The 27,666-nt window shown below is 31.8% G+C and overlaps 2 protein-coding genes across 4 annotated transcripts; one reads left to right on the top strand and one right to left on the bottom strand.

Moving 5' to 3' along the window:
* Positions 1-1,184: 1,184 nt before the first annotated feature.
* On the top strand, positions 1,185-7,222 carry LOC123006791. 2 transcript variants are annotated; one of them, XM_044401562.1, is made up of 5 exons: positions 1,185-1,323; positions 5,970-6,426; positions 6,476-6,556; positions 6,605-6,924; positions 6,971-7,222. In XM_044401562.1, the coding sequence occupies exons 1-5, from the start codon at positions 1,316-1,318 to the stop codon at positions 7,116-7,118; spliced, it is 1,014 nt and encodes a 337-aa protein (XP_044257497.1). In that variant the 5' UTR covers positions 1,185-1,315; the 3' UTR covers positions 7,119-7,222. The 2 variants fall into 2 exon arrangements, with proteins under 2 accessions (XP_044257497.1, XP_044257499.1); XM_044401564.1 differs by lacking the exon at positions 1,185-1,323 and adding an exon at positions 1,731-1,922.
* On the bottom strand, positions 7,207-18,139 carry LOC123006788 (tyrosine-protein phosphatase 69D). 2 transcript variants are annotated; one of them, XM_044401559.1, is made up of 11 exons: positions 17,884-18,139; positions 17,634-17,796; positions 16,412-17,585; positions 15,886-16,358; positions 13,127-13,365; positions 12,840-13,080; positions 11,843-12,716; positions 11,644-11,793; positions 11,116-11,598; positions 8,073-8,306; positions 7,207-8,017 (listed from the first exon to the last, which is right to left on the bottom strand). In XM_044401559.1, the coding sequence occupies exons 1-11, from the start codon at positions 17,966-17,968 to the stop codon at positions 7,952-7,954; spliced, it is 4,182 nt and encodes a 1,393-aa protein (XP_044257494.1). In that variant the 5' UTR covers positions 17,969-18,139; the 3' UTR covers positions 7,207-7,951. The 2 variants fall into 2 exon arrangements, with proteins under 2 accessions (XP_044257494.1, XP_044257495.1); XM_044401560.1 differs by having other exon boundaries at positions 11,843-12,704.
* Between the last annotated feature and the right edge of the window lie 9,527 nt (positions 18,140-27,666).

Here is a 27,666-nt window from a genome sequence, read left to right as displayed (position 1 = left end):
TATTAGAGTTAAAAAAATTCTGCAATTTTAATTAAAGATTTTCTAGTGGTAATCGATTATGTACTTAATCCATTTTTTTTAAATTCCTAGCAGATTTGAATCCTACCTAAAGCGGATTATTGTCACTTAGCAGATTTTATTTTTATGTTTGCAAAGTTTCGTTATAAAAAAGTTATCTCTCAATTCTAACGATTTACGTTTTCGTGTTAATTATACATTTTGTTTCATTTCATATACAGTAAAACTTCTATAAATCGAACTTCTATATCTCGAAATTTTAATAAGTCAAAGTGAGTGGCTAATCCCGATCATTTACTAAAAGAAATCAATCCAACTTTTTCTCAATATCTCGAACCTCTTTAAGTCTAATTCGAAAAAAAGGAAAAATGAAAAAAATTCCGTCACCCCGAAGTCAAATGAATAAAATCTATATCTACACACATATACATTTTAAATTTTTGTTCTACTTTAAGAATTTATGGTTATTTATATACAAGGTGCGCCGGAACCCAGAGAAAAATGCCATGTAACGTAAGATACCAGGAACATGGAAAAAATGTTAAAAAAATTCTATCTATAAAAATTTCAATGTTATGAAAGTTTAAATTTTGCACTTTGACTTTATTTATCTCTATTGCAAAATAATTTTCCAAGTTTTTTTGCTACAGGCTATTAGAAGAGGAAATAAGGAAGCTATATCCTAAATTGCAACTCTGTTTATTTTCATTATCATTAAATAGACATAAAAAATGTCAAATGTCAAAAAATAAATGTCAAAATTTTTTGACATATAGTATTTTTTGTTCCTGGTACTTGACATTTTTCTCTAGGCCGCGAGATTTGACACACCCTGTATTTTAATGTTAATGCTGTTCAGCCGCATAAATTACAATTTCAAATGTCGATGTTCTCACATATGATCAATTTATTATTCAAAACCGCTAGGTATATGTCGTGTCACATCGAACTAAATTCTGCAATTTATTTAGGTATTCGTATCAATTTATAATTTTTATATTTTCTCACTATATTTTCATTTAAAATTTCTGACACAAGGATAGTTAACAACAAACAGCAAAAACGAAATATTTCGAATTTTGGAGCATAATTAAGTCTCAATCCCTAATAATTAAAAGAAATTTTGCCACTGGAGCTAAAAAGTTGGCCAGAGTATATCTTGCGGCTGTATTTACAAGACAGTTAGTTACTTCTTTAATACTCCTGTCTTCAACTGGTTCTTTGATGCGATTTAAGTTTAGTATGCTTACGACATTCGCGGATAATCCACCAGTTCTGTGATGTTTTGTGTACAGAGATGAGTAGGTTCGTAATTTTTTTTCGATTTTTTATAAAAATTTCTTGGTTCATTTAAAGTAAAAAAATCCCATGTATCAACCAGTTGTTCACCCTTCTAGTTGTTATGTCCCGACTTGATAAATCGTTGAAAACCTGTTGAGTAGTAATTACGCCAAGTATGACAAATTAGCTATTTATTACTTAGTAAATTTACTCAAAATTCGCAAATCGATGCACCAACTTGACAGACTAGTTTAATAATGTTGGTCAGTGGGGCATTTTGGCCCCGCCTTGGTCGTTTTGTCGAATCAAGATACAAGAGCAAGTCGGATTATGCAAGAAATTTTTCAAAATTCAAAAAGTTAAGGAGGGGTAATTGTTAACTATTAATCTACTTGTTGTTTTTTATTATTTCCACCATTATTATGTGGTAGTCGGTGTCACAAAGCATATATCGCATATTCACGCTTTAATAAACGAATAAATGTGTATGATTTGTTTATATGTAACGGTATAAGACTTAAAATGCGGTTCAACTCAAAACCTCAGTATGAAATCGCGGCTCTTGATGAAGTAAAGTGATTTGTGGAGTGGTGTTCAAACACCGGCTAATTAAGGATAATTATGTAAGTTGATTTGATCATTTTTTGGTTTTTATCGAGAAATAAAAGCGAAAAATGTGGGTTTCCATGGTGCTTGAATTTGTTGTTGCCATCCAGGTTATGCATTTTTTCGGGTTTACTTTCATATGACAAGTCACAGTTACTCTTAATAAAATTAGCACCTAATAAATTACCCTTCACTAAAACATTTTAACGGTACAGTCAAAACAGTCAAAAATTGATCTCGTGATTTGTCAAATATGTAGTAATTTGACTGGCACATATTTGAGCCACTAGAAAATTCACTTGTCATGGTCGAGACTGTTGAAAATTTAGTGGAGCATAAGAAGCACCAAAAATGTCACTGAACTATTTAAAAGTGAAAAATTGGAAAATCCCTGTTACAGTTAGGAGCATCACAAGTGAGAAATTTATTACAGTCATTACTCTCAAGTTTAGATATTAGAATCGTCGAAATTGCGGTATTATTATATATTTAGCATTACAATTCAAAATTAATTGTACTATAATTAGCTTCTTATCTAAGGCGTAACAAATTCACACGCAACTTTTTTCCCAATATTTAGAAAAGTTGCTCTTGTTTATTTTTATTTTTTATAACTGATGATAACACTGCTCGAATTGGTAATTTTTTTTCGAGTCATTTTTTACAAACTGTGATAAACTATTTTAGATGACGGAATTTTTTTAATTAATTCAATTAATTCTTTCCGAATGACACAAGACATATTTTCCACTCAAACTTACTTGTTAATCCTTTGTTTTGTCTTGTTTTAATGGCCAAAAAAGGCAAAATATCCGTATAACGAATGTGCAATGTTTTACTTTGTCATGTCAGTAAAGTCCATGAAACAGGTTTCCGGTAAGCGGAGACTGCAGTGATTTCCATTTAATGGGGCTGCTGACTCCTGAGACTTAATATTTACAAAGTTGTAAAAGCTCGGTAATAAGATGCACTAACAAACACACTTAAGTCGGTGAAACTGCTACTCTATCACTTATATTGACATATTGTAAATAAAAATTCAAAGTATTATGTTTATTGAATTGTTTTTCCATATGTTTCGTTTTAGTTTGTATTTATTATTTTATTTGCCACTAGCCTAGATTCTAGTTCTTTCTATAACTGGCCGATTTTTAATGTTCTAGGATTGGTTGGTCTATGAGTAGCCAATGATTGGCTATTTTTACAAGTTTTTTTCTGAATTGCACCGCATATTTAATTATTGTTGGCCATGTTGGAGATGCAAGCTCCACCTACTTTGTTCAAACAAAATAGTACAATAATACTACACATTTCTTTCTTTTTGAAATAGGTGTTTGTAAATTTTCGATGTTAAAATATAAATTTGGGCTGAATAGAAAATTTTATGTGTCTGTGCAATAATATTCAAATTTTTAACGCCTCTAAAGTTTTAAGAAAACAATGAACTAATTAAATTAAAACAATCACTTTTAAACATTTATTTATTACTACAAAATCAATAAATTAAATTCGTTTGTTATATTAAAAAAAATTCAATAAATACCAAATGCTCTATCTATAAATTCTATCTATAAAAATTTTGAAGTTATGAGAGTTTAAATTTTGCACTTTGACTCCATTTATTTCTGTTTAAAAAATTAATTTAAAACTTTTTAGCCACAGGTTATTAGAAGAGGAAACAAGAAAGCTGTAGGTATCCTAAATTGTAACTCTGTTTAATGTTATTTGTGGCTTTTATTGGCAAATTTTTTGTACCTTTATTAAATACATATAAAAACACATATACAAGATTATCAGTAACATTAAGTAGACATAAAAAAATGTCAAATGTCAAAAAATAAATGTCAAAATTTGTTGACAGTTAAAAATTAAAAAAAAAAATTTTTCCATGTTCCTGGTACCTTATCTTACTTGAAATTTTTCTCTTGGGCGCGAGTTATTCTGACACACCCTGTATGTTTAAAATGTAAAAAATTATAAAAATAGTAAAGGATTTATTTTACTTAACACATCGAGTTATAAAAATGGCTTAAATGTAATTTAAGTCAAATTTTTAAAATGGAAAAGGGTCAGTTTTTAGAAACGTAAAACTCTTTCAATGAAAAAGAGACAATGTTTTACAAAACACATTGTGAATGTTATTTTTTCAGAATTACATTGTTACTTGATAAAAACTTATTTAGAGAAACGATAATAAAACGATAAAAAAATTGTTGAAACAACTGTATTTGTTTTGTTTTTTTATTTGTAAAAATCATAATTAGAGGAAAGCAGCTTTTCCTAAATCATTTTAAGCAAACTTATTTGTGCTTTACACATTATAGTATGTCTAGGTAGATTTGTGCACTTTCAAATTTGATTAAACAAAATGATAGCCTAAATACGTTTTACAGCTTTTGTTAATTACGTTGTAATTTTTACATGGTTGAAAATGGGTGGTAAGAAGTGCAAAAGGTAGGTTACATCATTAAATCATGTCTTTAAAAGTTTTGTTTTTTACTCTATGTGTTTCAGCTTGCTGGATAATTTTTTAACTTTTGATTAAGTTTTCTAATAATTTACTGCATAATAGTCGGATAATTGGACGCAAATGCGTAAATTTACCCCACAGTATTTTTTAAATTCCATTTTATAAAAAAAGTTGTTTTTGTTTTTATTTTTGAAATATGTATGTTGTAAAACAAAGAATTGATTATTATTTTTCAAAATTTCAAGTAAGATGTAAGATTCCAGGAACATGGAAAAAATATTGAAAAAACTTTATCTGGCAAAAAATTTTGACATTTATTTTTTGACATTTGACATTTTTATGTGTATTTAGTAAAGGTTCAAAAATTTTGCCAATAAAAGCCACAAATAACATTAAACAGAGTTACAATTTAAGACACAGCTTCCTTATTTCCTCTTCTAATAGCCTGTAGCAAAAAAAAACTTAGAAAATTGTTTTTCCAACAGAAATAAATAAAGTCAAAGTGCAAAATTTAAACTCTCATAACTTCGAAATTTTTATAAACAGAATTTTATTAACCAGGTTCCTGGTACCTTACCTTACATGGCATTTTTTTTCTGAGGCGCGAGTTCTGGCGCACCCTGGATATCACGCAAAATATGAAGATGTACATAATGAAACATAAGCAAAAAATAACATGAAACTATATCGACAACTAGACACAAAAAAATATTTTAAAGTTTCATAGTTACAGCAAAATTTTTCTTAGGTGCGCACAATTCACCCCACTTTCCCCTATATCAGATTTAGCATCGTAAAATTTTGTTTTTTTTATTTCGGTGTCACAATGAGCTTAAAATGCAATTTTGTGACAGTTTTTTATGTAAAACGTTGGCCCTCACTGGGCATAGACCGTCGTTTTTAAGTGAGAAATTGTTGCAATTTAACGTATTTCACCGAAACGAATGCAATTTACGCCATTTTTTATTTAAGCAAGTGTCAAAAATTTTAACTGTCAAATATAATAATAAATTCAATTTAAAAAGCACTCAAAAATAGTGTAAAAACGCGTGTTACAACTTCTCATTGTGATATTTGTGGATTTGTAACACTCGCCACTGCGTGGCATGTGTCCAAACCACTCATATCACAATGGGAGTGTTTGTAACACTTGTTTTTTAATATACTTTTTTATCCACGCTCAAAAAATAATAAGATTTCATTGTTTCTTTACAGATTTCTGTTTTTTCACGGAAATTTTGTTTTTATAATAAGTAGGTAATTGTTCTTTTCCGGCATGACGAAGTCTTTATCAACGTGGTTGATTTACTTACAAATTCAGTAAAGCACAACCATATCGATAAATTATTGCTCCATACATCAACTTATTGATTTGTGTTGTAATTATAAAAGAAAAACGAGCTCATAACTTGAAAACGAATAATAGAATAGTATTAATACTATCTCAATTTAAACAAGAACAGTATCTTTGTAACAATAATACTCTATTTGTTTATTGCTTTGGTGGCACTGTACAATTAACAAATAATGTAGAGCTTGTTCATTCCGAGATAAACATCGGTGTGCGAATACCAAATTTGAAAATTTGTTTCAGAATGCGATTCCTCGTGTTATCCATCCTGGCCCTATCCAGCTTGTCGCAAGCTCAAGAAAGTGCTCAATACCTCCACAATGCCATAAGAGACTTAAGATATATGAAAGGCCGTCAGACACTAAAACGAGTGGACACGACACCCGAGCCCGAACCAACGGCAGCCCCGGCCCCAAAACCGGCCGAAAGACGCATGCAGGGGGGGAAAAGTGTCCCCCCTTTATCCCTGACAAAAGGCGAACTTGCAGCTTTGTACGAAGCGGCAGTTTCAAAAGGCGAAACAGTCAAATTAGACGCGGGAGACAACTCCTACATCCATGCAGCTGTACACGAAATGAGTGATTCCCCGAGTTATGGACATGAAACTAAAGCGAGTGAAGGGGACGATGGGACAGGGTATTATTATTACTATTATCCAGTGAAGAGTTTTTTAGATGATATGGCCTCGCAATCGACTTTGGTAAGTCAAGTGGTGAAACCAGAACAAATCACTCAAATAACCATTTTAGAATGACTACCAATATAGCTCCACCAATCACAAACCCACGTCAGAAAAACCACATTATCAATATCACTCACATACACACCAGGTAACTTGTCGAAAAAAAATTGTGGTTTTTCATTTGTGATAATTGTAGCACAATGTTAAAATAACTTCGAGTAAAGAAATGGTCCCGGAAAAAAAGGACAAGAAGGCCCTGGAGCCCCTCTTCATGGCCATTTCGGGTTTTATCGGCATGGCCGTGATGTTCGTATTATCAGTGCTTGTTTTTCCCAAGTTTGGGATTAAAAAAACACGGGGGAATATAAAGGGTGGGATTAAAAAAAACGAAAGGATTACTGATATCGCCCGAGTTGCTTTGCAAGCAATCGAAGGGAAGGATTGCGCTGAACGGTTTGCTTGCGAGTTGGAGAAAACAGCTCGAGCTTTTAATTTGCAAGATAATCGATTTGTGAAGTGAGTAGTTGGATTTTATTTCGAGTTGGTGTTGATTTTCTTCCAGGTTGTTGAAGAGAATGGCCCCGAGTTCGTTTGGGAAACAAATGGATAAAGTTGGGAGGAATAATAATAAAAGACTTAGGTGCACTGCGATTCCTTGTAAAAAGAAAAATCCGCCGAAAAAGAAGGCAGGCGCCCAGAAGAAACCCTAATTGCCACCAAAGTTTTTAATTTAGGATATTTAACTTATTTATTTTTTATTTATTTGTACATTTTACTGTTAAAAAAAAACAAACAATATACGCATGAAATTATATTTGTTTTACTCATTGAAAAAAGTAGCATAAAAACTGAGAGAACAAATAAAAGAATGTATATAATAAATAAATATCTTCATTGCAATAGATGCATGTACAGTCTTAATTTTGTTTCCTAAATACAAAGAGCAAATGATCTTAAAGTATATACACACAAATTTTATGACATACAAACTGACATACACAATGTTAAAATATTTTAGTTTTTACACAGTACATTTAGTAAACAAAAGCACTACAATATTAAGCAGGCTATATCAGTATTATTTTCCTATAATAAAATTTCAGTGAAGTGTCAATAAATAATCCGTTAAAAAGCACAAGTGTGAAAATAATCCCCCATTTATTGCTTACATAAACAAATTTGTGTTTCAGTTGCACGCAACACTTCAAAAATCACTACACTATCGACTATCTACCAAAATGGAGATCACTTAAACACCGATTTTCCCGTGTGATGCAACTGATTTGTGATTAGACACAATCATATTTGAGCAAAGCTGCTTGTCCTTAATCTAAATTCGACAATAATTTCCTAAACGAGACCACAAACTTTGGTTTTTCAATTAAAATAAAAACTATTTTGGCTTTCAACTAGAAACAAATATATAAAAAACGACTTACAATTCTTCATGTTACTTATAAAAATATCTAAATAGTAAGATTATCAATTGTGGAATTCTTTCAAATGGAATATAAAAAACTCATATGGCACCAAGAATAACATATTAGTCACAAAGTCCGTGCAATTCTGCATAATTTACAATAGCTCGATGTAGAAATTCATACTGCGCCTAAAAACACAAATCTCAAACAATCACCAAACAAAAAAAATTAAAAAATACTTACGTATGAACTTATAAGTCCGTTTCTTTGCGAACGCAATTTTCGCGTTACTGTAAACACGTCGACACGTTTTTCAGTCCGTAATTGTTGGACAAGAATCGTCAGTCCGACAAACATTGAACTCCTATCCGACCCTAAACTACAATGGACCACCATAGAGGGCGAACAGTCATTGTGGACCAAAGCCGACTGCGACTGGTCGACGAGCTCAGTCAACCCTCTCGTCACCTCGGGCACCTGCCACAAAAGTCATCATTTTCAGCGCATGCTGTATAATGTTTCAGAAAACAACGCAAAAATATCCATTTATAATAAATTGATATAGTGGTTCAAGGGAGGTACAGGGAATAACATAATATAATAACAACATTTTTAACCAATACAGGGTGCGCCAGAACTCGCGCCCCATAGAAAAAGTAAGATACCAGGAACATGGAAAAAATTTCGAAGTTTTTTTTTGACTCCATTTATTTCTGTTTAAAAAATAATTTTCCAAGTTTTTTAGATATAGGTTATTAGAAGATGAAACAAGGAAGCTGCATCCTAAATTGTAACTCTATTTAATGTTATTTGTGGTTTTTTTGGCAAAATTTTTGACTTTTACTAAATAATTATGAAAAAAAAATCTCATACAAGATCATCAGTTTCATTAAATACACATAAAAAGTGCGGTTTTAAGGGCAACGGCCAAAATACTCAGTTTTTGATTTGATGCCAATGAGTTCAAGATCTGTTATACATGTTGTGTTCCGGTACACTAAAATGTGTTATTTTTACTGCTTCCACGAATATTCCCATATAAAGTACGATTTAAATAAGAACCCACAAAATGATTCTTAAAGTAGACCAAAAATAAATAAACGCGGAACCCACGATTTGTGAATCACGATTCGGGATTGATACAGGTGAAAGCGACCCCCGAAAATAGAAAAACAAACTATCTGCTTAGAATCAACACAAAATCGGAAAAAAAACTCTAAGCAGCAAAACATTTTTTATGAAACTATAAAATAAACTAAATTTCATAATATTAACACAACATTGAAACAGTGTTAAATATTTGTTTTTGTTTTTGAATAAAATAAATTTTTTTAAATAAAAATTCCATTAAATCGGTCCATTTTAAGCACCTCTCCCCTAATCAACGTACAGCGTGAATACAAAGTATGGAACCAAGCGGTTTTATTTTAACCATTTGTCTCCAGAAAATAATAATTAATATAAATTAAAGTAATATAAAAAATATGATCGTATTTTGCGAAATTTTCTTTTGATTTTTTTTGTCAAAATTGCAATTTATGTAATTTTTTTTTGAAAAAATTAAATGTAAAGTAAATAGTTGTAATCCTTAGATCATAACCTTCATGAGAAAAATGGTTTTACAGTGAACTGCCATTTAAAAAAAAATAAAAATTTTGTAGAACTCAAAAACAAAAGAAAATTTCGAAAAATTTTATTTTTGATATAGAACATCACATTTTTATAGTACTTTATCATTCATCAATTAATTTCTCTAAAAAATAAATAGTTTAAGCAAAAAACGTTTGGTTCCATATTTTTTGTTCACCTAGTATATTGGTTCCTGAGACAGCTAGAGTCCCTTAAAGATGGCGACCCAAAGGTCTTTTAGTCTCAATTATTTCAGTTATTAGTTGAAATTATTCTTATTTTTTCTGGTAATATCATTATTAATTGTTTTTTTATTTCAATGATTTTCAATATTTTATTTTCAATTTTTTCTTCATATTTTCATGTTCTGGTTTTCTACTTTTTTTCTGACTCATTTTTTTCTGTTTTGAAATTTTTTTACTAGACATTTCTAGAGGCTTTACATTTTTTGTACAATGTTTTTTTCTGTTTTGCCTTTACTGGATTTACTTTTTAAGTTTTTTTTATATTTATATAGTCTTATATTTCCTTATATTGAATGTGTTTGCTCTAAACGTTTTTCTTTCATAGTTCTTTCCTATTTTATTTCTCGTTTTTTTTCCTCATTTTTACAGATTTTTTTTTACTTTTTTATTAGTTTTGTGCTGTTTTTACTATTTCAATATACTTTTGTTTATTTCCTTCTCTGTCTCCTGTTTTTACAAGCCTTATCATCTGTTGTTTAGCTTTTGTTTTTTGTACTATTTTTGTATTTTACCAAAATGTTTTTTTTTTTCATTTTCACATTTTTATAGTATTTTATCATTCATCAATTAGTTTTTTCAAGAAATAAATATTTTAAGCAAAAAACGTTTGGTTCCATAGTTCTTATTCACCTGGTATTTTTTAAGTAGAAAATGGACGCGTGTAAAAAAATAAACTCATTTTACATTTTTATGTAGTTTTGAAAAACAAAACAAAAGCTGGGGGCCCCAAATTACTCTTCTTATTTCTCTTCTCAACGGCATTTTTTGGTGCATTTATGATTGAAAAGGAAAACAAAACCCCAAGAATTAAGGTTGCGTTTGGGGGAAAAAAAATTCTAAACCAATAGATTAAGTACCAAAAAATTATCTTTGCTACAAATTTTAGTAAATTTATTTATTGAAGAGTGTGAAACACATTGACGCAAAATGTCAACAACTGTCAGAAGTGTCAAATTGAATGATTGACATCCAACGCACTCTTGATTAAGGTTTTTTTTTAAACATAAAATTTAGGCCTTTTTCAGCCATGAAAGTTTCGCGATCGATAGTTTTTTCATTAAATTTTTATTTTCTATCTTTGCTTAGTCTCCGCATTTTGCCGTTTTTCATTTTTAGAGTGTCCAAAAATTGCTACTGCGCGAGAGAGTAAGTTAAATTAATTTTTACACGGGTTGAGAGAGTTGGAACTACCACGTTTTAGTAATAAAGAATTTCAAATGTCAAAAAATAAATGTCAAAATTGGTATCTTATCGCTAGTTCTGACACACCCTGTATAAGTTTTGTGCAAGAAGACGTTATTCCCTGTACCTCCCTTGAAGCGAAAATATCCGTTCTGTTGTTAAAATTTAGTTTTATTCACTTCTTAGACACGCAATGTATACAGTGTGTGTCGGAAATAAGTGCCACTCACCTCGCCGTCAACAGTGGGCCATCCATGATACTGCAAATGTATGACTCTCTGATCTTCACAATCGCGACTTTTGATGTACATTTCGCGTCTTGTGTAATAAGGACAACTTTCTGCTTGTTCGTATCTGACAGTAATGTGGTCGTAAGTCCCTTCGTCTTCATCCGGCCAATATCGGGGACATTTATTTTCGCCTAATTCTGACAACATAACAATAACACTAATTCCTTGCTCGGAGATCATTCTCCAAAAATCATTAATGGTCGATTCTGTCGGATCTTGTGTTATAATAAACGATTCGGTATTGTCGTAACCTTCGATAAATGATGCATTTATGTAAGTGGAATGTTCCTTGCCCGATAGTGGGGTTAATATAACCCTGTTTCTATCATATGGAATGACTACGTCTGATCGATTTTTTTCCCGATTTTCATCACCTTTCGCAACAGAGCATGATTTACGGTCCTCAAAAGCGTTTAGTATATTCTAAAAAAAAATAATTATTACATAACTAGACAAGAAGTGACTCACTTCAAACTCCTCCTCTAATTTACATTTCGCTTTGTCTTTATCACATTGTCTTAATTTGTCTACTGTCACTTTCAATTCGTTGGCACTGATTTCAGTGTCACCATATTGAGCTACTTCCATTAGAGCGCGGTAAATAAATATGTATTGTTTCTGGAATAAGTGACATGGAAAAACTGTATTAGTATACCACTAGACGTACCAATGACTGAACCAGGAAATTTCTTTGGTGTCTCAAATCGCATATTGTATTGAAAATTGATACATGTTCCTCCTCTTTCAACTGTTGCAATAGACAGTCTAGTGCAACTAAAGTACCAGTTCTACCAACTCCAGCACTACAATGGATTAAAATACACCCTTTCTCAATCGAGTATGCCTCATTGACGCGTTTTATGAATTTGATAATGCCGTTTGGATGTTCCGGTGCCATGAAATCTTTCCAGACGAGATAATGATATTGTGTTATTTGTCGTTCTTCCTTGTCTTTCCCAGGGGCATTTCTTGCGATTCTTAACTCTCTTACTATATAATCTGAGTATCTAGTTTCCTGTACATGAGTAACTGTTATATCACCAAAACACTTATCACCGTCACATTTATCAGGCCAATATTTCGCACATTTCGTTTTACTATATTCTTCTAAATTAGTGAGCATTAAAATCAGTTCGAGATGTTGTTCCCAAATCATCCTCCAAAACTCGTTCACTGTTGTATCCATAGGTCCTTGTGCACAAATAAATTTCTTTCGTTCCTTGTACCCCATTACAAAGTTTGCATTTATGTAATCGGATCCTGCTATACTATCAATTTGTGATAACTTGACTCTAGTCTGGTCGTAAGCCTTGATATCTGGATACCGATTTTTGTAAACATTTTCTCTTGCGTCGGACGCTCGAGTCGTCCGATCGGAAAATCTATCAGGTAGCAATTCGAATTCTTGTTGGAAGCCATAATCTGAGTCTCTGTGTCGCTCTATATAGGCTGAGACGAGCTCCCCTTTGCTAATGGGGCACATATCGGGAGGATTTAGAGATACTAAGCGTTGACGACCCCGTAGGCTCCTGTACAAATGCCTAAGTCCAATTATTAACAAAAAAATATATGTACGACAATAAAATAAATACAGGGTGTTCCCTTTTCAACTCAAGTTAACTCACAGCACTTAAGCATTTGTTACTCTATGACCTGACAATTACCTGAGGGAGGTCCTAAATGTGATTTCCACAGCTTGAGCATGGGCTTGTTTTGTGTAATGATGCAAAATGCATAAAGCCCCCAATAGTAGAAGCACTATCATTACCAAACCGCACAAAATCTGAACTACTAGACTTAACGTGCCGGTCAAGGGGGCTGCTACGACTTCAGGCCCGGGATTCATCATCACTAAATAATTACTATAAGCCGCAATCGTCGACGATTTTGTGCTATTACCATAAACTACAAAAAACGGATAAGAAAAATTCGAGTAAAACGACAATTATACCTATAATCTCGACAAATCCAGTATAATTACTACTAATATCAAGTGTGCCATCAAAAGGTGGCAATGGGTCACTTAACCGTTCCTCCCTTCTCACCCTATTAACTGTACTATTAATATCATCTTTTTTAATCTCTCGGGGTGTATTATACGGACGCAAACCAATACACTCATCACATTGGTTACTCGTCAAATTAAAAACTTGATCATCCCCCAAAAACACCTCCCCTTGGAATGTTTCACTAAAACTTAATCAGTGCAAAAGCGAACCTATACAGGGTGAAATGGAAACATTTGCCATGCAAAAATCTTACGTCTAAATCTAAATACAACAACAAATGTAAAATTAGTTAAAAACCTCAAAAACTTCGTATAAAACCTTTCCCAAAATTGCCTCAAAATGGCTACTATTTTCACACACGCATATTTTTTATAGCTTATAATACATACAGAGTGACCCAGGGGTGCGTGCAACCTTCATAACTTTTTTCTATCCAAGCTATTGACACATTTCAAAAATATCTTTATTTAATACAGAATGTCCCAAAATAAAATAAATGAAAATCCTCAATTTTTGTAACATTTTTGAATTTGCCACTAAATTGTCGATATAACGCACCCAGTTTAAGTAAATTTATTTCAGAACACAAAAAACTGTCTTATTAATGTATCTGTATAAAAATAAATTTAATAAAAATATAGGATGCAAGATATTAACATGAAAAACAAAAAACAATTTTTGGACCCTAATCTAATAACTAATTTATTGTTTTGTGTTAATTTCAATTTTTTTGTATGAATTGCTTCGAAAGTTCTTTCATTCTCTGCAAACATTTAAAAAAAAGATTTTTAAGTAGGTATTTTTACTTTTAGTTAAGTTTTTTCACAACTAAAATGACGACAAAAAAACTTTAACTTGAAAAACACTATGTTTTCGCTGCAAATGAAAATCAAAAAATTGGATATTTAAGCGTGTTAGTCCTTAAATCGGGACAAATCAGAACCCAAACGTAAAATAGGACAAGACAATATAAACCTAAACATGACTAAATCAGGACAGTTGGTCACTTATGCCAATTTATGTGTTAAAATAGCGTTGTGCATAAACCCACAAAAAAAATCATAACTTTAGAACCATTCAAGATAACGTAACCAATTCTTTTCCAGTCGATTCCTCAAATTTTAACGCATCTTTTGAGATAAAAGTAAACTCTGAGTCTATGTTCTATCGCCTACTACGATTTTTTAAAAATGACAAATTACAAATGGCAATAACTCGACTTTTTTAAATGCAACACCCTATATTTTATTGCATCATTGCATGGCATTTTTTTATGAGTTTTTTGTCGATGTAGGGTTTGTGGGGTCTATTTTGCATAATTTGTAAGGTTTCTGCAAAATGAGAAATGTTGATGGTTTTTTTTTGAAAAAGACGATGTCGTAAAATTTAACACATCAATACAATTCTGCAAAAAAATATGTTTCAACAAAATGAAATTGTAATAAAAACAATTTTAGTAATTTTTACAAGAACAGGAAGGGATGATTTACACGAAACAATGTAAAAATTTTGAGTTTAATTATAGAAAATTCTCAAATAAGTCACCATCATGTTCTACACAAGCTGCTAATTTTCTAAGAAATAAACTCCAACTCTAGCAAGCCTTGTTTCATCAGTTACATGGAAGGCTTCTGTCAAATTTTAGGACAGCGGTCAACTCTAGATTCCTTTTTTTTTGAAAAAAAAAAAAAAAAAATCAACATTATTTATTTTGCAAAAATTTTACCAAGCAGATCCCACAAACCTATATTGGCAAAAAGCAAAAAATTTAGACCGCATTGTTTTTTTAAATAGCAATTTCAAGTTAATACGTTAATACCCAAATTGTTGTGGGTTTTATTTTTTGTTTTGTCCATCTCAATATTTACAATTGTTTTTATTTTTTGTGTTTTTTTTATTAAAACCATTGTACATAATGTTTAAGTTTAAAAGCTTAATAATTTGTTTTTAATTTTTGTTATTTTTTAATTAATTATTTAATAAAAACTTATTTTTTTATTTATTTAATACAAATTTCGGTTGAATTATTAGAGTGAGATAAACACATTAACTAACTGTACGTGAGAAAGAAACAATGATTTTATTCGGTAATTCGGTATTGTGCTAATATTTATTTCTTCTTAATGAAAGAATGAATTTTCTACTATCGAATAATTCAAATGACAGACAACTATCGAATTATTCGTTAAGATTCATTCGATTATGCCCATCACCAGCAATAAAATACAGTGTGTTGTATTAAAAAAATCGAGTTATTGTCATTTTGAAAAAATCGTAGTAGGCGATGGAACATTGACTCCGGGTTTGTCTTTATCTCAGAAAATGCGCTAAAGCTTAAGGAATCGACTAGAAAAAAGATGGTTAAGTTATTTTGAATGGTTCTAAAATTATTAATTTTTCTGTGGGTTTATGCACGACGCTATTTTGACACAAAATTGACATAAGTCAAAAACTATAAACAAAGTCTATAAAACAGACAATTTACTTGCGAATTCAAAAAAAAAAGAACTTAGTTGTGCATCTTATTTTGAGACATCTTGTATTGAATAAAAATATTTTTGAAATGTGCTTCATTATCGGACCTTGCACCCCTGGATCACCCTTTATATTTTTTGTCATTTCTACAGGATGATTAATTTTTTTTTCTCCCATTGGTGGCAACATTTGGCAAATGTTTCTCTCCCCCTTGTGGTACAAATACCTCGTGAACATTTCGGCGACGTATGCACCCCCTCTCGGCGTCCGATGTGCCTCTTGGTACGAAACAATCGACAAATCTTCAGGCGCCGGTAATTCAGCTAACTTCTGTTGATCTTCCATGCGCACTAGATAAATCCTATAACAACAAATCGGACCGTTACGTTCCGAAACGCGAGGAACAAGAAGTTTAAACAGCCATTTTCCTTGCTCCTCCATTTTCAACCAATACAATTGCGACAATTTTTGTTTATCGGGTAACATCGAAGGCATAGTACAGTGCAATTCGACTGCTTCACCGTTCTTTTTGGTACGTGTTACGCCACTGATCTTGACAGTGTAGTTGGTATTAGCCGAAACGTTGTTAAATCTTGTATTGAAGGTGTTTTCGCGGACGCTTTTCAATTTAGGACCCCACGTGGTGTGCTCGAGCAAACCTTGGTCGTTTATAAACGACGCACTGCCCTCTAAATGAACCTAAAAAAAAAACAATTATTAAATAAGTTAATTTATCAAAAAATTGTAATTACGTTGTATGAGATTATGATCCCGTGAGGTTTGATTGGTGCTTGCCAGGTCACGTGAACAAATGACACTTGGCTGATGTTGTCAAACCTGCATTGAATTGTGGGTTTGAAGGGTGGGCCGGAAATGCCGTCCATTGTTGTCCCATTGACAACTTCCGAAGGGGGCCCACAAATACCACTATACTCGCTACAAGCAGCCACTTGAAAATAGTAAGTCGTGGCGGGGTCCAACTCGGAAAACATGTGGTAATTTTCCTTGGAAGCGGGATGAATTGCATTAAATGACGAGTTGTTTGTTTTTAAATAAAGAGTGTAATACTGGACGTGGTCTTTCAGATCTTCCGTTGGGGTGGACCAACTGATTGTAATTGAGCTTACTGTCACTCCTGTGACTTTCACTTCCGGTATAAAAACCGGATCTTCTGACAACATGCGGACCGGGTCACTGTAGGAATACTGACTTTTGCCTTCAGAATTTTTGGCCAAGATGCGCAGTTTGTATTCGGTGTTGTTTTTGAAATTGCCCTTGAGGACATGTGAGCGTTTCTTCCCGTCGATTTCTTCCTGGAAATAGATCCAAGTGGAGTCGCCTGATGACATGTATTGGATGGTGTAGCGCAGGTTTTCGGGGTCGTTGCCGTCATTAACAGTCCAGTTAAAGTAGATTTTGTCAATTCCAATCGCTTTGACGAATTCAATACTAACTTGGGGTTTGTCTAGGACTAGAATAGCGGAAGTTGCGTTGGCAGTACTGTGACCGGTTGAAGCCACACATGTGTAAGTCGCGTTGTCTTTTTTCGTCACTTCTTTGATTGTTAGAGTTGTGTTTTTCCTAGTGTCGTTTAGGGTTTTTGTTGACCACAGCTCAGCCGGTAATGAATCATTATCTCTAAACCATTTTATTTCCTCGAGAGGATATCCTTCAATGACGCAATACAACTCGATGTCTTTGTGGAGTTTTGTATGAATTGGAGGTGATATTTGTACTATTTGTGCAGGCAGAGTTACATTCAATGTTATTTTACAAAAGTCTAAGTCAAGCTCGTTTTTGTGTGTACTGTGACAAGTATATTCTCCTATATGTTTCAGATCCAGGTTCACAATATGCAAAATTGACACTTCTGATTTTTTACCCGATTGCGTGTTAATATTTTCGCTCTCCATTTCAAGTTTAAACCTAAAAATGACATTAATGAAGAGTCCTCAATTTCAAGCTTCCACAAACCCATTTTCCCCATCAGTGATATTTTTTTCACAAAATGTCCACAAAATAAAGCTGTCAATCCATTCAGACTTGCAAATTATCGTCACATTTCCACCAAAAGGCAACTGGTTTGGGTTATAATTTAATACTTCTATTGTTACAGCCCTTTCGTCGTCCTCAGGATCTGAAGAAAATTAATTAAACTATTTAACACAACCCAAACCGGCGTTAGAATAAAAACTGTCACACACACAAAATCAAAGAAACTCACCAACGGCGTTACATTTTACATAATATTTCGAGAAAACACAAACAATTAAAAAAATACTAAAATAATGGGCTTGGCATGAGAACATGGCGCCTTTAATTTCGAGAACAGATCTACGTTTCACAGCACGAAAATACTACGAATCACTGGTTTTTATCTCCAACTACTAATACACTGCATCTTTTCGCATTTAACACCATAAAATCATAACATTTTCCATTTAAAGTTTGCCGACATTAGTTTGTTGATGTAGAAGCCATTTTGGATTCAAATAAGAATATTCTAGTTCCATTTGTTTCCTCTAGAGGGCCCGACCAGTCCCATTACATAAAAGTTGCATAACACCAAAAACCTAAAACTGGTTTTTGACTAAATTTCGGCAATTGTCAAAATTTGACATTAAAATTACAAATTAATTTGTGACATTACTTTTTTTAATAAAAATATATAAAAAGCGTCATTACATAAGCGCAAACCGCCCACGTCCTACATCACTTCATTAATAGGAAATTAATTAAATTGTATTGTTGTGACGTTACAATGACATCATTTCTATGTCATATGAATAAACGGAAAAGTAGTCACTCATCGATTTTATTATACCACGAATTAATTTTATTAAAAACCTGTATAAAGTATTTATGGTCACAATAAAATTATTTTTAGTCTTATTTAATTATTACTTTACTAGTCCATTTTTTATCGGTACAATGACCTAAATCTTTTATTTTTTATAAAAAATTTGGTTATCACTAAATTGGTGGAGGCGCCGGGCAATAAACCATTACAACTTTTCAGATTGTAAAAATTGTCTTACGATTTAGTAAAAAGTGTGAAATAAACGTTTTAGTATTTGTTTTTTGTCAAAATTTCGAGTGGTGCAAAAAATGTCAGTGTGTATGCAACCCAAAATACACTTCTAAATCCCAAATATAAAAATAAAAATTGTGTGCTTGCTTTGTTGTACGGAATTCGTAGTTAAAGTGTTTAGGGAATCCCTAAAAAAATCGTATTAGCACACTGCAAACAATATTAAATCCGTGGTAAAATCCGCAATTATTGTTGATGATACCTTTAATTATATTTTATGGGATTTCTCATAATAAAATAACGCTACGTTTGTGTTTCATATAAACAGATCCGGTGTGGCATAGAATTACAGATAGGAGTAAGCGTAATGCTAATTATCTCATTGTATATTTAAGCGCATGAATAATAGAATAATGGTAACAATTCAGAGAAACCGTCAAACTTTTTTACGTCGCCCTTTTCTCACTTAGCATTTAGTATAGAGTGACTCATGAAGTTTGTAAATTACATGGAAACTTTTCACGAGATAATTGCACTCAGGGCAGATTATGCGTCACCTGTATCAAAAATTGAGATTTCTGACCGAAAAATAAAACGGTACCATGAGCAGCGACCTTGGTTGGCTCGTCACCTTGTCAGTGGCGTGGCAATTTGGTTATTAGGCTATCAGATCAGTAATAAATTGTTGTCAATTCCGGGAGCACTCCATATAGCTATTAAATCCGGTATCGCGAAATAGTTGCGAGCGACAAGTCTAGGATTTAGGAAAAACCCGTTCGTCTAATAATTATAGAAACTGACTTGTAATTTTATACAAAACTTAGAAACAGAAAGATTGCGGAACCTGATCTAGTATAGGCATGCATGGCCTGCGGCTTTGTTTATAAACTATTGACCGTACAAATCAAAGAGATTTTACTCAAAGCATATTTTTTCAGCAAAAACATTACTTTGACATAGAGTTGCGCCCGTTTGTGAAGTTAGCCGTTTTCCTAGAATCGGTCATTTACAAACTGCTATTATGTTACTTTAATTATTTCCACCGGCTATAGCTTTAAATTTAGTTTCGGCTAATTTGCAGTATGGGCGCAGTAAAATATTTTGAGTTACGTCCCATCTGGCATGATTTATGTCAAACTCATTGTTATTTTACAGTGCGTTTTTGTTGTTTCAATAAACCCATCTCATACACGTTTCATTTATTTCATGCATGAATATTTACAAGTTCGTCGAAATTAGGTCGTAATAGTGTCAATCGATTGACAGGATTTCTTAGAAGATATTAGTCGCCCCATTTACTTTCACTGGAATTAATCTAATTGCAAAATGGTGGATGCGCCCAATAAACATTTTTTATTTCCTAAACAAAATTTTGATTTCAATACAGAGTGTGCCGGAGAAAAATGCCATGCAAGGTAAGATACCAAGAACATGGAGTTTAAATTTTGTACTTTGACTATTTATTTCTGTTGGAAAAATAATTTTCCATAAAATGTCAAATGTCAAAAAATAAATGTCAAAATAGAATTTTTTCCATGTTTCCGGTATCTTATCCTACTTGAAATTTTTCTCTGAGGCGCGAGTTTGCAACTTGGTAAAATGATTGATTAATTAATTGATTTGTTCTATTAATAAACTCAATTTTGGGGTAATGTGGGGTCATTGGCCCTTCGATTTTGTTAATTTCCTTGTTAATGCTTAGAAAAATGTGGGTTGTGGTAGAGTCATCGCTTCTATTATTGCAATCTCGTAAAATTTGTTTATTTCTAAGTAAATTAATTCTTAGCGTCAGAGTTAGAGTTTGCAATTGAACGTAATATTGGTATTTTTTAAAACAAAAATAAACGGAATTGTTTAGATTTTCCAAGTGCCCACTCAAATTGTTTCAATAATTGTAAGTTTAGATTTTAATTAAAGTGGAACAGCAGGACGCTTCACCCGAATAAAGCCAATCGGTGACTCTGCAGGAGTTCGACTTTTACCTGCACCTAACCCCTGTCGAGGCACTAAAATATGATTTGATAATGATTAAAATACTGACTGAAATATGGTCATCAAATATTTGTTTAACCCGAGCTACACCTAGGTCAGCAATTGAATATTCTATTTCAATCGAGTGTGATGTCATACATTTCCCCAATTGTTTATAAATTCTTTCGGTTTTTTATTGATGGGGTTGCTGACGAAAATTGTCCTGAAAATTCGTATAAATATCTCGAACAGTCAAAATATCGGAATGTGCCTGCTGGTGGCTCTACATCAAAAAGTTCCAATTGTTGAAAATTATTTATTTTGCTTCGCAAACGCAAAAACTATTCTATTTTTATTTTTAGCGGTTTAATGCAAGTGGGCGACTTATAACAATTTGCATTTGTAAATGATTGGCAATAAACTTCACCAGTGGCGTGCGTGCCGGATCTGCAAACCGGTTTTGAGGAAAGGTTCCGGATTTATATTTATGTTAATAAAATGACTTTTCAGGAATTCAAATTAGAAGACACCGATGACAGTTTTCGATGATCCTAAATCACAGTGAAATTAATTTAAAATTTTAAGCGATGAGTGAGTCGTTAAATTTATGATAAGTATCTCCGGCGATCTTAATAAAGTCGTCGAGAATTGTTTTGTTAATAGAGGAAGTTTTTTTGGTCGTAAATATTTGGTAATTTGCATTCCTCTGATATGAGTTATAAATAATCCGAATATTGGTTTAATTTTAATTTATTGAAAATAGTTCGGCACAACCTACTCACAATAGCTGGCTTTGTGATTCATTCATAAATAATTCGTTTGAAGTTCAAGATAGCCAAAAATGATTTTTTTCCAAGATATGCGACAGGAATTTCGGTGGCAGGCGCCAGTTTTCGTAAATATTTGCCACCCTAACTGCGATTGTATTTTATGTTTTTTTATGTTGCACATCTGGCCGGAATCTTCCGGCGTGTCAAAGAATTTGTTTTTCGTTTGCATCGCGTTATTTATCAACTCCTTCAAAAGCCGCCCAAACTGTTTGAAAATAAAATAAATAATTCGGAATACTTTCATTTGACGTCATGTTAGAAATCGAAATATCACTAAAAATAAAAGATCTGTTGTATTTTCCTAACTTAAATGTTATGAATGAAAACGGGTTTCAAGATATAGATGAATCACCTAGCCCTAAGCGTAATGCCGAGCTTCCAAGATAAGCTCAAATAAAGACGATTTGTTTGTTTACTTTCGAGGCAACTGTGGAGCCAAACAACTAAAGCAATAAATAGAAGACATACACCGAATTACTTTCCTACCACAATCGCAACATTACTCAACTATGATGCCACCAATTCCCACTCGAGACGATTTTAGAAACAGAAATCCATAAAAACGCAAAACCAATTACTTTAGTGCACATTTTTCGAAATTTTGCTAACTGTATCACACCCATTAAAATACCACGCTTTTCTGATTTTTATTCTTGATTTAATAAAAGTATATAGAATTTTACAATAATTAGAGAAGTTACAGTTTTATTTTGTTGGTTACATTATTTTTTTTCTCTGTAAAATTGTTAAAGTTTGGGCAGTGCCTCCGCTGTCGGCAAAGAATTTTACTTTTTGCTGTATTTTCGTTTAAAATATTTTTTATATACAATACTACTAATCTTTTTTAATGAACTAACCCGAATTTAGGTATAGTTTCCGCTAGTATAACTAGTAAACACATTCACAAAATGTAAATTTAATTATTTTTGCCTCTTCTGATCGCTTTTATCATCTCAAAATTTCTACCTTGTGCGACAGAACTTGCGCCCCAGAGAAAAATTTCAAGAAAGATAAGATATCAGGAACATGAAAAAAATGTTTAAAAATTTTTATGTCAAAAAATTTTGACATTTATTTTTTAATATTTGACATTTTTTATGTTTATTTAATGATACTGATGATCTTCTATATGTTTTTTTATAATTATTTAGTAAAGGTACCAATAAAAGCCACAAATAACGTTATATAATGTTACATTTTAGGATACAGTTTCCCTTGTTTCCTCTTCTAGTAGTCTATAGTAAAAAAAACTTAGAAAAAAACTTAGAGTTAAAGTGCAAAATTTAAACTCTCATAACTTTGCAATTTTTACAAATAGGATTTTTTAAATATTTTTTCCATGTTCCTGGTATCCGGGGGTCGTTACAATTTTTTTTAGAAAGAGGCAACCTCATCGCAGTTTAAAAATACATATTTTATTACAAAAACAAAAACATGTTATACAAAATAGGATCATAAAACCATATTTTTTACAACGGAAATTATAAATGAAACCATAAGACATGAATCTCTAAAACCATAAATTGGAGTATAAAAGTGTAAGAAAAATGTAACACTTGGAAATCACAACATAAAATAAAAACTCTTTCAAAATACATTCAAAAAAACAATAATCAATAGAAATAAAAAAATTAAAGGAATAACTAACCAAAATCGTCGATCGATAAAAAAGTAAAAAAATGTTTAAAAAAAACAAGTTGTAAAATGACAGTGTTTTTTACTAGACGTGTGCAAAAAAGATTTTTTCCAATTTAAATTAAACACATTTGACAACTAAAATGACATATCACAATGGTTGCTTTTCACAACAAAATTGGAAAAAAACAGTTTACCGCTAACAGAATAAAACTTATTCCGAAAAAATGTCTTAGGCTAACTTCTAGGGGGGATACATGCCCCACCTTGCCCCCTTTAAACGACGCCCATGCTGGTTTTTCACTTTACGTGGCATTTTTCTCTGGGGCGCGACTTCTGGCGCACCCTATTATATTGCTCTAAGTTTTCTGACATAATTGGTTAATTAGTAAAAAAAAATTGGTATTAAAAAAAAACGTTTCAGGTAGTATGACCGTACTGAAAAATTTCAGCTTGACTCGAAAAAGGCAAAATGTTATATAGTTGAAAGATGAATGCTATCATCTCATGGCGCCAATGCCAAAATAAAAATAATCAGGAATCTGAAACAACAATGTGTGGACAACCGATGCCGGCGGCCATCACTCCATTTTTTTGGACACCGTTGCCGGCAGCAGAGGTACTGTCCAAACTTTATCTCCGATATTTACCGTTCAATAAATTGCTGATCAAAGTGACTTTGAAATTAACAGCAAACAGCAAATAAAAAATACTTAATTTTTGAAAAAATATCAGACAAATACAAATACAAATAGATAAATCTTAACTTAAAATTAAATATCCTGTTTAAATTTGTAACAATAAAAACGGAACATCCTGTATAAGTTACAATAACCAAGATACTTACGTTAGAAAACTTAAATTTTTTTTTATCGATGGTAAGGTCCAGTGATAAAATAGATTTTTTTTATATAGAGTGCGACAAAACTCGCGCCTCAGATGTAAGATAAAAAACCAACATGGGAAAAATGTTAACAAAATTCTATTTATAAAAATTTCGAAGTTATAAAAGTTAAAATTTTTCTCTTTGACTATATTTATTTCTGTTGGAAAAATAATTTTCCAAGTTTACAAAAAAGCTGTATTATTAAATTCTAACTCTGTTTAATGTTATTGGCAAAATTTTTGTAGCTTTACTATATAATTATAAAAAAAGCATATACAAGATCATTAAAATAGACATACAAAATGTCAAATGTCAAAAAATATGTGTCAAAATTTTTTGACAGATAGAATTTTAAAAAACGTTTCATGTTTCTGGTATCTTATCTTGCTTGAAATTTTTCTCTGGGGCGCGAGTTCTGACACACCCTGTATACAAAAGAAAGGAATTCCACAATTCATACAGAAAAAAAAATGAACGCGTTCTGAGTTGCGAAATATTCTGTAATATTCAGTGGCATATGAAAAAATTTTTGGTAATTATTAATTTAATTGATTTTTTTCTTTACTTTTTGTACATTATTTATAAACCTAGAATCTAGCTGCCTATCACGCTAGCGTGTTTTTTCCTTTTGCTAATTCGGCCTAGTCCCAATAAATTACCAGAACAAGGTTTTTAAAAATTTGACATTTAGGAGCTGTTATTGTTTAGATTTCACATATTACAAAACACAGGATTTTCCACGCTGAAAAATTATCATATTTATCTGTTAAATCAGGATTTACTTCTAAAATGGCACGGTAGAAAGTGTGTTATTTGAAAAAAATTAAAATTTTTGAGTTGGGGTTCAAAGTACGAGAAAAAATTAATTTTGATTGATCATCGCCAAAAGTAAGCTTTCCACGCCCGTTTTCGTGTTGGGCTTAGTCATAAGTAATTATACCTAGAAGCAAAACTTTGGGAAAAATGTATTTAGTCATATTTTGCAAATGTTGAAATAATTGCAATTAAGTTCAATTGAGTATTTTGGTGTCATGGGAGCGACTGGAATTCCAGGGAACTCGACATAAATTACCGCTTCTTACACTTCGCTACCTGGAAGTATTAATCGTTTAGTTCTAGGGAAAAATGATCAATTTAGCTTGAATCCCGCAAGGGATAATGTGGAAATGTTTGTAATCTAACGAGCGATCGCCCCAATTGGACAGGTGAACAGTGACCTATAAAATGACGCATGCCTTGTTATAGTAATTAGAGAAATTTCAGACTTGAAATTTTCTGTTAACCAAGATAGTAATTACTTCGGCCAAGAGCCCAAATCTCTGTTACACATTTACGATATAAGCCAATTATTTTTAATGAAAGCATTTTTTATATTTTTCTTTATGGTGATGCAATCAAGTAATATTTATTTATAAAGATGAAGACACAGGTTGAGAACTTCAAGATTTGTTTCAGATCGATACAGATTAATTAAAGAGCACCTGAAGCAAAACACTGCGTGTCAATTGGCCTAAACATTTCATTTGCAATAATTAACCTTGTGACTTAGAAATAATGAGCAATGTAAAAACTACATGTGGAAGATTGATTGTAAACATGTGAAAGTCTCAAATTACAGGAAAAGATGATAAATTAAGTACTAAAAAAATCAATTATGCCTGCTCCAATTTTGTTGAAGGCTGGAAGTGTGATTTTATTGATTGGCCTTTTCCTGACGATTGTATGTACATGTGACCAAAGTGTCAAAATACAACAATAATAAGTCAGCTTTTTGCCGAAAGCTCGTTAATTTATCCTCAACTTCCGCAATCCGGTGGAAGTGAAAGTAATTATCATTGAAATAAATCGCTATGGAAGAGCCAAACAAATTGTTACCAACTTGACGTTTTAGATCCGTGATCGCATTTTACGCGTGATATAATTTCGAATGAACCGTTCGTTGTTGGATCAGATCGATTTATTTTTTCTTTACTATTGATCTGTGGCAATGACGACAATGAAAAATCCAATAAAATCACTTTTCCCGTACTGTTTCCGCAACCAATTCATAATACTACTCTACTATTTTGAAATCAAACTGACCTTGCTTCAAAATCATTCAACAGAACACAGATGTCAAGACGGTTTGAATATTTTAATGAGTCAAGAATTTTTGATATTTCAAATACTTCCGATTGTTTTCTTAAAAGTCAATGTGATGCATGGGGATGCCCCAGCTTCACACAATTAAATGTTTGCTATTTTAAGTCAAATGTTTATAAAAAATGTTACAAAAATAAGCACCCTGTATAGAGTAGGTGCATGAATCATCTTTTACATTTGTGAAGTTGTAGTCAATAATCATTTTCATTATGGACCAAGAGCTATAATTATTAGAGATGGGTATAATCCATTTCATTGAAATTGGCATACCAGTAGGTCATGATTGTGTAAACCGCGCTTTAAATGTAAATATTAAGGTACTACATTTGTCACTAAAAGTGAGGTTAAGATAGTTAAAATTTTATTTTTAAAGAACCCTCTTTCAGAGATTTTCAGAGAGAGTTTATTTTCGTAAAAAGTTTAACACCCTATTTCTGGGTATAGTTTTAACACCAAAAACATACACTATTTGGTTTGGACAAATTGATATATTTGATTCCATTAACCTAAAACAGGAACAAAAAAAATAATTGTTTTCAAACATACCTTAGCGTCTATTCTAAATCTGGGGATCTGAAGAGAACTACTTTTAATTATAATTTGAAAAAATACTGGGAATAACGAAACAATGAAAAAACGAATTTTTAGAAAGGGGCAACCTCATCGTAGTTTAAAAATACATATTTTATTACAAACACAAAAACATGTTATACAAAATAGGAACATAAAACCATATTTTTTCTAACGGAAATTATAAATGAAACCATAAGACATGAATCTCTAAAACCATAAATTGGAGTGTAAAAGTGTAAAAGTTAAAAAAATAGAAAAATTATAAAACTTAAACATTATAACACAAATCAGTAACACTTGGAAATCAAAACATAAAATAAAAACTCTTTCAAAATACATTCAAAAAAATAATAATCAATAGAAATAAAAAAATTAAAGGAATAACCAACCGAAATCAGAGTTTTTTTTCATAAAAAGTTTAACACCCTGTTTCTAGCTATAGTTTTAACACCAAAAACATACACTATTTGCTTTGGAAAAAATAATTTGGTTTATTTAAATTGGTATATTTGATTCCATTATCCTAAAACAGGAACAAAAAAATTGATTGTTTTCAAACATACCTTAGTATTCTAAATCTGGGGATCTGAAGAGAACTACTTTTAATTATAATTTGAAAAAAATACTGGGAATAACGAAACAGTGAAAAAACGAATAAAAATGTCAGTCATGTCAGTTTAGGTAAGTAATCAAAGAGCGCAGGGCTACAAACTTAAATATGAAATTCCATAGCCAATTTCAATGAAATCTACTATAGTAATATTTCTAGAATATTATTATTGAAAACTATGACCATCACAGTACTAACGGAAGTATTTCGAGATGAAATTAATGCAAAATCAAATAAAAAATTAAATTTTCTCATTAAAAACATCACAATAACCCCAACTCTAATTCTTCTATTAATGTCAAAACTGTCAAATAAAAATGGGTTTATTT

The sequence above is a fragment of the Tribolium madens genome, unplaced genomic scaffold (genome assembly GCF_015345945.1).
Source record: "Tribolium madens isolate multiple individuals breed KSU strain unplaced genomic scaffold, Tmad_KSU_1.1 Scaffold_2;HRSCAF=44;Tcas5.2_LGX, whole genome shotgun sequence".
NCBI lineage: Eukaryota > Metazoa > Arthropoda > Insecta > Coleoptera > Tenebrionidae > Tribolium > Tribolium madens.
This window is presented reverse-complemented; position numbering and strand designations above follow the sequence as displayed.